Genomic DNA, 12,777 nt, shown 5'->3' with positions numbered 1-12,777 from the left:
CAATTATACAATTATACGCAACAGTGTCATTTATATAGAAATGGCTCTGACTAATGATATTGAACAGTTTCATAAAAAAAAACTCAAAGTAAATTATATTGAGTGAATATGAGATTGGATTTATGATCACTGTTCATTTTAGGCCATATCGCTCCTGGACAGTTAGACAGCTTTGATAGTGAGTGTAGAGCCACCTGCCTGTGCTCCTGTGGTCATCGTGTCCACAGTTGCTGTTAGCTCATATTCAATAGTCTGGTTTAGTGCTGCTGAGCCTCAGCTGATACAGGACTTCATTACTGCTCTGTTACCTGCCCTGGGATTGCATAATCCCTCTTTAGATTATTTTCTACAATACTTAAAGAAGTTGTAAAGACTAACGACTAGTGCTGTGTCGAAATCTGCCTCTCTTAATGTTGTTACATTATTCTGATCTTGCCTTGTGTTCTATGTCTTCAGGAGCGTGGAGGAGGCATGGGGAAGCTGGAGCCCATCTCTCCGGTGAGTCCGGTCCCTATGGACCCAGACTTGGACCTGGTGCCGGCCCGGTTTTCCAAAGAAGAACTGATTCAGAACATGGACCGTGTGGACCGAGAGATCACCATGGTGGAGCAGCAAATCTGCAAGTTACGAAAGAAACAGGTAGATCTAAAAACTGAATACAAGACTGTGGTGTTGGTGTTATATTTAATGTCATTATACAATGGCCCTCTCTTCTTGACTTTAGTGCCATTAATGCAGGAAACTACACACTGTTATGACGGTGTGTAGTTTTCCTTCAGTGCCACATCTTAAAATGAGTACGGTAATCCAGCTGGGACAGACAGCTGCTTTTGGGTTTGGCTTTGCCTTTTTATTTAGATGGAAAACTAAGTAGTGAATATAAATGTTAAGTTAACTTCGTTAACTTCAAAAGTGTAAGTAAAACGTTCCTTTGGGAGGATGTTCTGATCGCTAAACCCTCATATGATCTTAGCTGTCTGATTCACAGAAGTGCACTCTAGTTTAGCACTAGTAATGAAGCGCCTCTCATATTATTTGTTCATTTTTTATCGATAGAATAAGGACACGTGCTTGCTGTCTTACCTCTAAAATCTAAGAAGCAACACTAAGATCTTAGTTTTATTTAATTTGACGAGCTGTGGTTGAAAGAAATCACAAAATGCTGGTTATCCCTGACCTGATGTTTATCCAAGCCGGTAATAACATGTTGAGGAGAAGCCCTGCTCTTGTGGGAAGTCTCAGGAGACTGATTCTCTGCAGCCAAACAGTCAGCATATCCTCTGTTAAATAAGGCTGTCGGGGGGCAACAGTGGCTACGGTTACATGCACGCTCCAACTCTGGGCATATAATCAGAGTTAAAAGATGATTAAAATTATTTGTAAACGGCAAACATATTTTATTTCTTTCTGATTATGATCTCTCAAATTACTCACATCAGATTTTGTGTTTTGCATGTGAACATAGCCCTCTAACCAGGAGGTTGCTCTGACAAGTCCATCCTGCCCTTGTGTCCTTCAGAAAGACACTCTGTCCACCTTGATGAATGTATCATGAGAGGCCTAGGGCAGCTCACCACCAGAGTGTAAAGCAGCTTTGAAACGAGCATCTAGAAAAGGGTTACGCTAATGGAACCAATCATGTTTTAGCTGTGGCGGTAAAGATGAATAGGATGTCCCCTGTTGTTGTTGTTGTTGTTGTTTTCTTTTTCAATGCCTCTCTGTATGAGAATATTTAGTCTCATTGCTGGCAATGACTTTGTTTGCAGCCTATTGTGGTAAACATTTGATCAACTAGACCCTAAGGAGCTATAGCCAATTAAAAGTAAATGGGGCAGTTCATCTGCTTCCTGCTGGGGAAATGGTGGATTTAACTATAACACAACCGCACAACATGAAGCGTAGAGAAACAGGATCTTCATGGAAAACCGGTGCATTTTGGAGTTTAGTATTGAGTTAAAATAATGCTTATTTTGGTTTGACTGTTGTAGCATCAGCTGGAGGAGGAGGCAGCGAAGCCCCATGAGCCAGAGCGGCCCATTTCCCCACCACCGAGCGAAGCCAAGCACCGCAGCCTGGTGCAGATCATCTATGACGAGAACAGGGTGAGTCAAACACACATCACTGCAGGAGCCTGTAGTCATGGTGAGGAGACCCGGCTTCATCTTTTTATAAATTAGATTAAATAGATCATTATGAAGTGAATGAATAATATTCCCCTGATTCTTGTACCCCTGATTTTGTAATGTTGATTCTCTGCGCTCTCGGTCCACCTAGTGGACAAATGTAACTTATTTGTATCAAGTGTATTAATTAGTTTGATGTACACAAATTGTTTCCGTATAATGTTTATGCAAACATAATACACACATTTGTATCAATTGTTGAACCAATAATAAATAATTCCTAGCGATTCCTTTGCATAACATTGTCCTTTAGTGTCATTCTGCAGCATTTTTTAAGTATTGTTTAAGGCACAACAATAACTTTTCTTATTGGGGGAGTGCTACATTGTCTCATGAAAATGTCCCAGAGTATAGCATTAAAGTTATTTATTATTCAAGGATATCTATAATTCATTGCCAAAAAATACTTATGGTTGAGTCATCTGCTTGTCTCCATGGAGATTGTTACATTTTATTCAGTTTATGAATGTTCCAGACAAACGACTATATTTCCATGGACACAAGAAGGTTTTGGACCCTCCTTCTAATAACTTGCATCGTGCCCGTTAGGATTGCGCTATTATGGAAATTAGGCCAATATGCTGGGCAGATCTTCATATTCTTACATTTTTGTATATTGTGAAGAAATAAATATTGTGGTAAAGTACTGTTTCATTATTATTATTTCTAAAATAAGGACAAACTCTATTTGAAAATGTATAGAATCAGTTTGAACACATTATACCCTTCACTTAAACAAAATAAATGATGGCTATAGTAAAGTATAAGTAAAATTAGCTTTCACACTTTCCCATTCTTTGAACTTCTTGTTTTATTTCAATTGATCAGGCTAAAAGTCTCCCCCGTACCTCCAGTCTGTGTCGTCATTGCGCTGCTCTGCCTCCTCCTGTAAAAGCTGCAGCGACAGTAGCTCCTCAGCTCTGCTCTCTGTTATTCACAAACACAGTGCTCTTCTCGCTTTCTTTAAACCGTTCAAACTAACTTCAAGAACGTAAACATGTCTAAACTGGTTGTTTAGAAGGAAAACAGCTCAAATGATGTCTGAAAAACATTGCATTTACAGCGGATTGCAAGTTAATTAGGTGTGCATTTATTTCATGATGCTTGGTGGCTAAAACTGCTCTAGAGCTTTTTAATTCGAATAAAGACTGGGAGAGTTAAACGCCTGCTCGGTCTAGTAAAGCAGGAGCAAGGAACGGCAGGGTTAATCCTTTCTTTTCCCGAGTGCAACATCAATGGACTGGTATCGGTGTTTTTGGCAGATACTGCTCAATCAAGGGCTTATCGGCCGATATATTGGTGCATCCATATTCCTTATGGCTCCTTAAACCTGCACACATTGCCCTTGGTAACCATTCAAATGGTAAAAGCAGCTATTTAATGAAAACAGACGCTGCATGCCTCAAGGCCTCTGCTCTACTGTTGCCATTGTTCTTCTCCTGCACAAAGATGGCTGCACTGAGTGATTGCCTAAGACTCAAAAGCTGGAAGTTTAGAGTGACTCACTGCTTACTCTACAGTGTAATGTGACCTCTGTAACACTTTCCATTCCCCTCTCACTCAGAGGATGTGCTTTAGCCTGGTGCCCTTTCATACACTGTCACTGCACAACTCTTAATTACTACAGAGGCAATTACAACAAAACACAGGGATTTACATCATCATCAAATCTTATTTGCAACTGGAGATTAAGCTCAGTTTTAGGGGAACAAAGGGTGCTGTGCTTTTATATTATGTCCATAAACTCATATTCTCCCTGATTGGTTTACCATGATGACAGTTTTTGAAAAATTTACATTTTTCATGTCTACGTTAAAAATAAATATATAAATAAATAAAATAATAAAAAATAAATACTACTTACGGTAATCATATGTACACATCTGTCACCACAAGAGGGCAGTGGTTTTGTCTGTGTGGGTCTTCATGGAATTTTACTCAGTCCTTTAAAACGGGCCAGAGTAAGATTTGAATAAAATTTTCCATTTTATACAAATGGTAAATTATTCATCCTGAGTGTTTAGGAGACGTGGTCGTTTAGACACTGGTTCAACATCTATAGAGCAAATGGGAGAAATCCTTGACTTCCCCATAGGACAAGAAGTTTCTTTTGATAGTTACAGCTCATTAGCTGCTTTGAATGAGGCAATAGTCTGCAGCTTGTTGCACCTACACAAATGCAAAACAGCTCTGACTGCAATTAAGATATGTTCTGCCAATACAAACGCTACAGATTTGTTTCATTCAAAAGTCCTCAGTATGGCAACATGCATTATTCAGATGAAACAACTCTACTGTTAGTAGTTTTGTCTTTTTATCTTTAAAGCAATATACATTGGCATTTTTGAAGGTTGAAGGATATATGCATGTCCATAATGTCTGATGTACAGTCAGGATCTAAACTGTGCGTTTTGTCCTGGTGCTGCTGCAGAGGTGAGAGGACAGAGGGGCAGCGTGACCTGTGGGTGCTGATGGATAAAGGATGACATGCGGTGGCAGCTTGTGTCTGTGCTGTCACCTTTGAAATGCCCTACACCTTTCATATACAACGCTCTTATACGGTCTGTCTGCTCTGCATGAGGCCACTGGCAGAACATGCAGAGAATATGCCAGAATAATGTAATGTCAGAGGAGCGGAGGAGCTGAGGTACAATGAATAGTCATTGATGACTAACAGTGAGAGGATATTTGCATCACAGCAGCACAAATGAAACACACGTTGACACATGGGCCCAGGTTGAATTGTTCTTTCACCTTCTGTGAGTGCACCTCTGTGCAGTGGAAGCGGGGCCTGGAGCACTGGCCCAGCTTGAGCTAAAAGCTCTAATAATAGACAGTGTTCAGCTCTCATCCATCCTTACATCCCGGTCCACACACTGCGGTCCGGAGCGGTGTGTGCGCTGCCTGTTGCCGTGGAGACAGCAGAGGTGCAACTCTAATGCTCTGCTCCTGTTTGTGCTCCACAGAAAAAAGCAGAGGAGGCTCACAGGATACTGGAGGGACTAGGACCCCGGGTGGAACTGGTGAGTGTTTAAGATTAAGTTTAAGATGTAAAGTAAATCTATACCTTGTTGTGTGTGTTCATCTTCATGTTGTTTGTTTATTTTTTTCTAGCCGCTGTACAATCAGCCTTCTGATACTAAACAGTACCATGAGAACATTAAAATGTAAGTGACATTCTTCTTTGCTTTGAAAATATTGTGGCTGTACCATTTTGCAACACTGCTTTGCAGTTTCATAATAAACAGGCTGTCACACTTTGTGTAGGTAAATATAAACACAAATGTTTCTGTTGAACATTGATGCTGTCTGCATTCTGTAGTGTACTGCACCTACAACCTAACAATCTAATGTTACACTTCGACTTAAGATTTTGATGGATATAATGTTTATAAAACCCTGGTCTGTCTGAGGTCTGACCACTGGAAGGGTCTAAACTCTGTCCCACAATGCTCTGTCTTCAGTCCTTTTGATCATGACTGTTGGATCAGTATTATTGCATCAAAGCTGTTACTGAAAACTCCCTCTCCCCAGCTCTGGGGCAGTTATTAAATTGCACCGTCGCTCTAACTAAACACAAATGGCTTCTTTGTTTCTATAACTGATATAAAACTCATCCCGTCAGTGAGATAAGTAAAACTATTTCACTGAAGCTCTAGTCCTGTTTATTGTGTGATGTTAAGTTAGTTAGTTTATTAGTTTATTATTCAAGATTAAAGTTTGACAGCTCAGGTTTATGCAAGGCAAGTATTATTTCATGTCTTTGTAGTTTGTACTCCACACAAATATGATGCATCCTCTTAAGGAATTTTGACTCTATTTTCTGGCGTCTTTGTTGTAAACAAAACAGAAAAAGGCACATGCAACTTGTGTTGATTTAAAAAAGTCACTCCATTGTGTTAATGTCTCTCTAACTTCATCTTCATGCTTTTGGAGATATTATGCTAAATGAGTGTGTACTCTGATATCTCAAAAATGGCACCGGCTCAGAGCAGCACAAAGAAACCTTTAGTTGGGTTCAGGGCCACTAATCTTTCCCATTGCCATCTGGTGCCCAGCACACAATACCATCTCTGTCTTAAACTGTCAGTGCGACTTTGCCCCTGACAAGTTAGACCTGACCCATTATATGCCACTCAAATTTGGAGCATATTAGATTTCTGCTGCTTTTTCCTGTGCTGTTTAGTGGCATTCTGAAATCTGTTATAGTGTTGTTTGTGCATAGTTTAAGATTGCTTGTCGAAATGTAGTTATCTGTATGTTGTTTGTCCGTTTAAGTCTGCCATTAGCCTACTTCCCAGTCCACTGTCCTTGACCTTAGAGACCCAGTGGCTCAGATGTGACTAATGTAGAGTAAGATTACATTAATCAGTGCAGAACGTGCTCTTACAATTGACAGATTAAGTGTCAGAAATAAAACTCTGTCTTGCAGCAAAGAAAGGGACAAACAGAGCGGTCGCCTAAGGAGATTACTGGCCCTGACCTTTATTTGAGGCACTGATGATTGCTGTTCCCAGTGTAGACTAGTTTTATAACGTTGGCTGCCTCACTCTCCTTCAGCCTGTAGGGAGTCTGACTGATGTCATCTAAGGACAGCCATTTATTCATGAGGGAGACTATTTCTCCTTTTTTTGCAAGCAAATAGGGGCAGAGCTTAAACAAACCTGTAATTTTGAATACGTCAATAAATGTTACTGTATATTTTTACTTAATTTGTCCAACCTAATCTTTCGATGTCTTTATTATTTAGTAACCAAGCCATGAGAAAGAAGCTCATCTTGTACTTCAAGAGAAGAAATCATGCTCGTAAGCAATGGGTAAGGACAATCAAGACCATGTTTATAGTCAATCACAAAGCACAAATTAAGACGGTGTTTTTTTCTGTGCTTACTGTCAGTTATCATGAAGAATATGTTTTTACCAAATTGTTTTGAATTAGTTGGTCTTCTTGACTGCCAAAATAGGAACTAACTTGCATGCATGTAATAGCACTGTAACCACTGTGCAGCAGACACATGTCAGCCGTCATTTGTAGTATTTGTACCTATAGTACTGTAGGTTTTAGGGGCCATCACTTTAGAGGGAGCTATGCTCACATGCCACAGACATCACCTTGTTGTTTACAAGCCTTTGGAGGGTTGTGTCTGGGCCCGGGTTAATAGTCTGCTTAACTACATGTCTGTGAAGGAAGCTGGGGAGTCATTTCTTTCAGAGTAACAAACATCTCAGTTTATCTCAATCAAACAAGTTATAAAAGCAACAACGTTTGATGCTTAGTATCTCGGAAAGGGCTTAAAAGCTGATTTGTTTTAATTGAACTGTCTGAAGGAACAAAAATTCTGCCAACGTTATGACCAGCTGATGGAGGCCTGGGAGAAGAAAGTGGAGCGCATTGAGAACAACCCGCGTCGTCGGGCCAAAGAGAGCAAGGTGCGCGAGTATTACGAAAAACAGTTCCCAGAGATCCGGAAGCAGAGGGAGATGCAGGAGCGCATGCAAAAGTGAGTTCTATTACACGTTTATGATGTTTGTCCATTTAGATGTTTATATCTGATCATTTGGAGGGAATATGGTTAAATATTTTTTGTTTTGTAGCCGAGTTGGGCAGCGAGGAGGTGGACTGGCATCTGCTGCTCGAAGTGAACATGAAGTCTCAGAGATCATTGATGGGATTTCAGAACATGAGGTACGTCATCATGTTTTTTTTTTATGCTAAAGCTTTATAACCGGGCCAGCCAGATGAATTCTCGTGATGTTTGTTTCATAAACTCTAGAGCGTCCATCTGGTTGGGCTCGTTTTGTTCGGTTTGAGCCTGGCCGCTGAGTGGTGGACAATTGCAGTGCAGCGCAGTGAACCAACAAACATGCCAACACTTACATACTTTGGCCTATTTGAGCAGATTTGCAGACAATTTTTGTTATTTTTTTAACGTGCAGGTTTGTGTATTTGAGGACGGGGAAGAAGTCTGTGCTTTTCCCATGCTGGATATAATAACTGACTTTGATTTTTCGGCTCGTTCCTGTTGTGACGCTTTGACCAATCGGATTCAAATATTCATCATAATGCGTTGTCTTTTCCCAGCGGCTTTCACTGGGAGACTGTCCAGATTGATTTTGTGTAGAACTCAAATCAGAGTGTTACACATATCAATCTGGCAGAGCCAGGTTAAAAGCTTTAACTTCTCCAAGTAGAATAATTACTGTAACATTAGATTTGGACTTGGATTTTTATGGCTTGTTCTTTCCATTGAGAGAATACACCACGTTTAGGTTATACAATCTGTTTCCTGTCAAAGACCAACCCACTTTATTCAGGATGTTGTTTTTTTGTGTTGTGCGGCATGTTTGAACCTCAGAACACAGAGAAACAAATGCGGCAGTTGGCGGTCATCCCTCCCATGCTGTTTGATGCTGAACAGCAACGCATCAAATTTATCAACATGAATGGACTGATGGATGACCCTATGAAGGTTTACAAGGACCGACAAGTCATGAACATGTGGAGTGAGCAAGAAAAGGACACTTTCAGGGAGAAGTGAGTAACACTGACTTTGAGCTTCATTTTTATTAATTATTATGTTTCACTTTTTTGTGACTTTTACAGAAATTCAATTTGTGTTTTTTACCTTTTTTTTAAAGTACAATTTCATAGGTCAGTGCGTGGAAAGGAAGTGGTTCTTCCTCTTTCATGCAAAATGACTGGCACTGACGATTAAGTCTCCCAATTTTGCACAGAAAATGCACAGCTCAGGTTTCTCGTCTAGAAAGACATAGAACTACTCTGTTTTTGTTTCATCAAATTTATTTACCTTTAAGACATTTGAATTTTTAGTGTTGCTTCAGTCATATACTTTGGATTATTCTGTGATCGGCTTTGGTATTACTTCAGCAAATACCCCTGATTTTGGCCAATCCATAGCTCAACTGGATAACTGCTCTCTGCCTCTGTAGATTCATTCAGCACCCCAAAAACTTTGGCTTGATTGCATCATTTCTTGAGAGAAAGGTATTTACAACTTTTTTGATAAAACAAAAAAAAAAAATGTGTTTTTATCTGTTAATTTTGAATTGATTCGGTTTTGTTTTTCAGACTGTGGCAGAGTGTGTGCTCTTTTACTATCTTACTAAAAAGAATGAAAACTACAAAAACATTGTGCGGCGAAACTACAGACGCCGCGGGAGAAGCCAGGTATGACATCGTTAATGTTCATAAATCAAATGCTTTTTCCCCTACCCCTGAGAGATGATAATCATCAATAATATACTACTATTACTCAAATAATTTCCGTGTTTATAATACTCAAACAATATTAACAGGGAGCCATTTGCTTCATGGAAAACTGTTTATTTTGTGTAAAACACTTTTGTTAATTATTAGACTATATCAGTACTTTTCGTTAAGGCATGATCTAATAAGTGAGATAAACGAGGTTTCATCACTTCATTGGAAAATATCGGCCAAAGTTTTTGGCCAGACTGTGACAGTCTCACTCTTAACTCTAACCTCAAAAGTCCAGACAGACAGGAAATTGGTAAGGAAGTGGTTGTCCGACCATGAAGAGCAAAAGTTACACAGCAAAAATCTGGTACATTATTGAAATGTTTTGGAATCAAAATGGGTTAATCAGTATTTTTAATAAGCAAAGTTATTGTGATCTGTGTTTATCTTAATGGGAAGGCAGCCAAATACTTCATCAAACTATATCCAAGAAGTTCCCAAATCACTGTAGATTTGCCAATGAGTTAGTTGTGCTAATGCACAAATGCTTCAATAATAAAGACATTTGCAGTAGATCTTTGCAACACATATACTGAAATCTGAACGATACAGAGAAGCATGGCCTCTGCGCAAGGATGACACGCACATTTGTGAAGCTACAGATGAAAATACTTTGATAAATGAATACTCTCTGTGACTAATTTGATTACCCCACAGACGCTTTCTCTGGAGGCAGTGTCTGGCTGTTTTTACTTGACCGCTGTTCTTGCCCCATTGTACAATAAACGCCTGAATAATTAATCACAGTCAATTATCTGTCCATTGAAGTGTGTTGAAGTATACAGGTCAAAGCAGTGGACTGGTTGTCAGTTGTATATATCCCATTACCAGCAATTATCTCTGTAATGGGGTGCATGTCTTTCCCTCTGCAGCATGGGCAGCAACAGCAGCAGCAGCAACAGCAGCAGCAGCAGCAACAGCAACAGCAACAGCAACAACAACAAGTGAACCGTAACAGCCAGGAGGATAAGGAAGCTGAGAGGGAGGAGGACAAGAATGAAGCGGAGGACAAGGACGATGGAATGAAGTAAGTTTGTAAGCGTAAAGTGGGATTAAAAATGCAGGACACATGCGAGTGTGGATCTTTGATGTAATGACTGTTGTATAGTGTGTAGTAGTACCACTGTTTACGTTTACATGGATATCGAGAGAAGCACCAGTCAAACTACAATCTATAGAATTTAAAAACTGATCGAGGGAGTTGTAATTATTTATACTGTGAGTACAACTGCGTGCAGCGGTCTAGGAGAAATTATACGATCAAACAAAACAGTCAGTGCAGTTCGAGTCCTTTGCACATAACCTATAACCTATGAAGTAAAAAAAAAACATGCATTTAAATGTTTGTCTGGTGGACTTTCTTAAACAAAAGACGCCAGGAATAGCAGTCAAAGCGGAACACAACTGTTTAAGAGGTGTTGTGACTAAGGACTCGTGCTCTGCTCTGTCATCCCTGGCACAGCTGCCCTGGTTTGCCTATATTTAGTGTGCCACCAGTGCTTCCCTCAACAAGATTAATGGAGCTGTAATAAGATGAATGGAGGAGCAGTGGGTTCAACTGTAGTGGCCATCTCTCAGCATGCTGTTCTGGTGACATCCAATAAATTATAGAGTCACGAAATGTGCCTCAACTATGACTGCATTGTGTTCATGACTTGGAAATTGCTCACTATAAAAACGCACGTGCATAAAAATCAATCTGATCTTTTGTGTTTTGATTAAATAGTTTGCGCTTTTCTCGTTGGCGTCTCGTTTAATCCCTTTCATTTTGTCCACGCGCAGGGATGACACCTCTGGGGAGGATGCAGAGGACAAGGAGCCCACAGTGGCTTTCAAGGGTCGACGCACAGCCAACAGCCAAGGTCGCCGTAAGGGTCGCATCACCCGCTCTATGACCAGTGAAGTAGAGGAGACGTCTGCCCCGCCTGTCAACAATGAACTCTGTAAGTCTTTGCTACAAGTTTTTAAAAGTATTTGTACTATTTAGGAGACGTGAAATGCAATTTAAAATAATAACAGATTAGAGAACAACATGGTGAATAGGTTTTACGTATGCCCTTGTCCGCCAGTTTCACTCTTTCAGCTGTAATTTGAGCTCCGAAGAGTAGATGTAGTGCTGCTCAAACCATTTCCACTCAGATCGAAAATTACTTTGTGATGGAAGTCGGAACGTCTTGATTTCTAAAAGTGTCCAGATGACTACCTTTGAAACCTTTTCTACCGACTGCTATGTCCAATGAAATGCACAGCCACATACAACTGCACTGTATTCATCATTATGGTATTTTACAGCAGATTTTTAAATGTTCTATTTTGCTTCTATATCAAACCAAATTCAAAAATGCTCAAAGCAATATCTCAAAATTGTACTATTTCCTCTACAATGGTGAGACTTTCTAATTAAAATAGAATATTATTTTAAGGTAATTTGATCCAGCACACTTAATTATGATATGACCCCACCACAAGAGTGCAGCATTGTCTATAACGGACCATTGTTAAAACCTTTTTGTCTAATAGTCTGTTGCCTAAGTATGATTTATATGGAGAATTCCGGGTATTCTTACTCGCCCGTGTAGGTCATAGTATCACTGCAGGTCGGTCAGACATGTACATCAGCTCTTTCCCCTGTTTCAGCAGTTTTATCAATAAGCTGGAGCTGCTCTGCCGCTTTGCTCGGTCACTGAAATCCCAGGTGACACAATCTAAAGGCCTCTTATCTGACAGGTCCGTTCCCTTTGCCCTTCACGGTCCAGATAGAGGACATACATATGAGCTCTAGATTGGCAGACGGGGGCAGGGTCTGGCTTATGGCCCAAGTGAGGAAACAAGCCAGTTGTTCTGTCTATAATAATTAACTGACTCCTTTCCTTGGATTTCCTGCTTCTGTGTATAACAGTCCCTAGTGGTAAAGTTGGTCAGACAAACAATATTCAGTATTTATTTTGGTATCAATACTGGGGGAAAAGTACACTTAAAGATACTTATTAATACAGAATAAGCTATACTTAAGATATGTTGAGGTGACTTCTTCCCCCACCAGCAGCATGAGAAGAAATGTTTTACTAGCACTAAACCAATGTATACTAAACTAAAATATACTATGGTTGTACTAACTATATTGCCTTTATAAATAGTAGTAATCGCAATTGTCCCTAAATGTGTAAAAAAAAAAAAACTTTTTGACCATGCCCAAGTAGCAAAAGTCTCAAAATTATTACTTTGTACCTAACTGAATAATAATGTTAAATGACTTGTATTAGGCACATACAATTTATATATTCAACAAAAAGGAAACGTATTAATGCCCATCAG

At 39.8% G+C, this 12,777-nt stretch overlaps 1 protein-coding gene and 1 pseudogene across 5 annotated transcripts in view; both read left to right on the top strand.

The window, feature by feature from the left end:
* ncor2 (nuclear receptor corepressor 2) overlaps positions 1 to 12,777 on the top strand; it is a 72,703-nt gene that overhangs the window by 38,511 nt on the left and 21,415 nt on the right. For all 5 annotated transcript variants that reach the window (XM_072432749.1, XM_072432748.1, XM_072432750.1 and 2 more), the window contains exons 5-16: positions 457 to 639; positions 1,989 to 2,102; positions 5,150 to 5,206; positions 5,298 to 5,350; positions 6,934 to 7,000; positions 7,512 to 7,684; positions 7,779 to 7,869; positions 8,540 to 8,718; positions 9,135 to 9,189; positions 9,274 to 9,372; positions 10,335 to 10,489; positions 11,245 to 11,405. In XM_072432749.1, coding sequence (XP_072288850.1) covers positions 457 to 639; positions 1,989 to 2,102; positions 5,150 to 5,206; positions 5,298 to 5,350; positions 6,934 to 7,000; positions 7,512 to 7,684; positions 7,779 to 7,869; positions 8,540 to 8,718; positions 9,135 to 9,189; positions 9,274 to 9,372; positions 10,335 to 10,489; positions 11,245 to 11,405 — 1,387 coding nt within the window. The remainder of the gene's footprint in view (positions 1 to 456; positions 640 to 1,988; positions 2,103 to 5,149; positions 5,207 to 5,297; positions 5,351 to 6,933; positions 7,001 to 7,511; positions 7,685 to 7,778; positions 7,870 to 8,539; positions 8,719 to 9,134; positions 9,190 to 9,273; positions 9,373 to 10,334; positions 10,490 to 11,244; positions 11,406 to 12,777) is intronic.
* Positions 9,973 to 10,072, top strand: LOC140347644 (U6 spliceosomal RNA; annotated as a pseudogene).

The sequence above is a fragment of the Eucyclogobius newberryi genome, unplaced genomic scaffold (genome assembly GCF_026437365.1).
Source record: "Eucyclogobius newberryi isolate DKJ021-1_F unplaced genomic scaffold, fEucNew1.0.hap1 SCAF_6, whole genome shotgun sequence".
Taxonomy (NCBI): Eukaryota; Metazoa; Chordata; class Actinopteri; order Gobiiformes; family Gobiidae; genus Eucyclogobius; species Eucyclogobius newberryi.
This window is presented reverse-complemented; position numbering and strand designations above follow the sequence as displayed.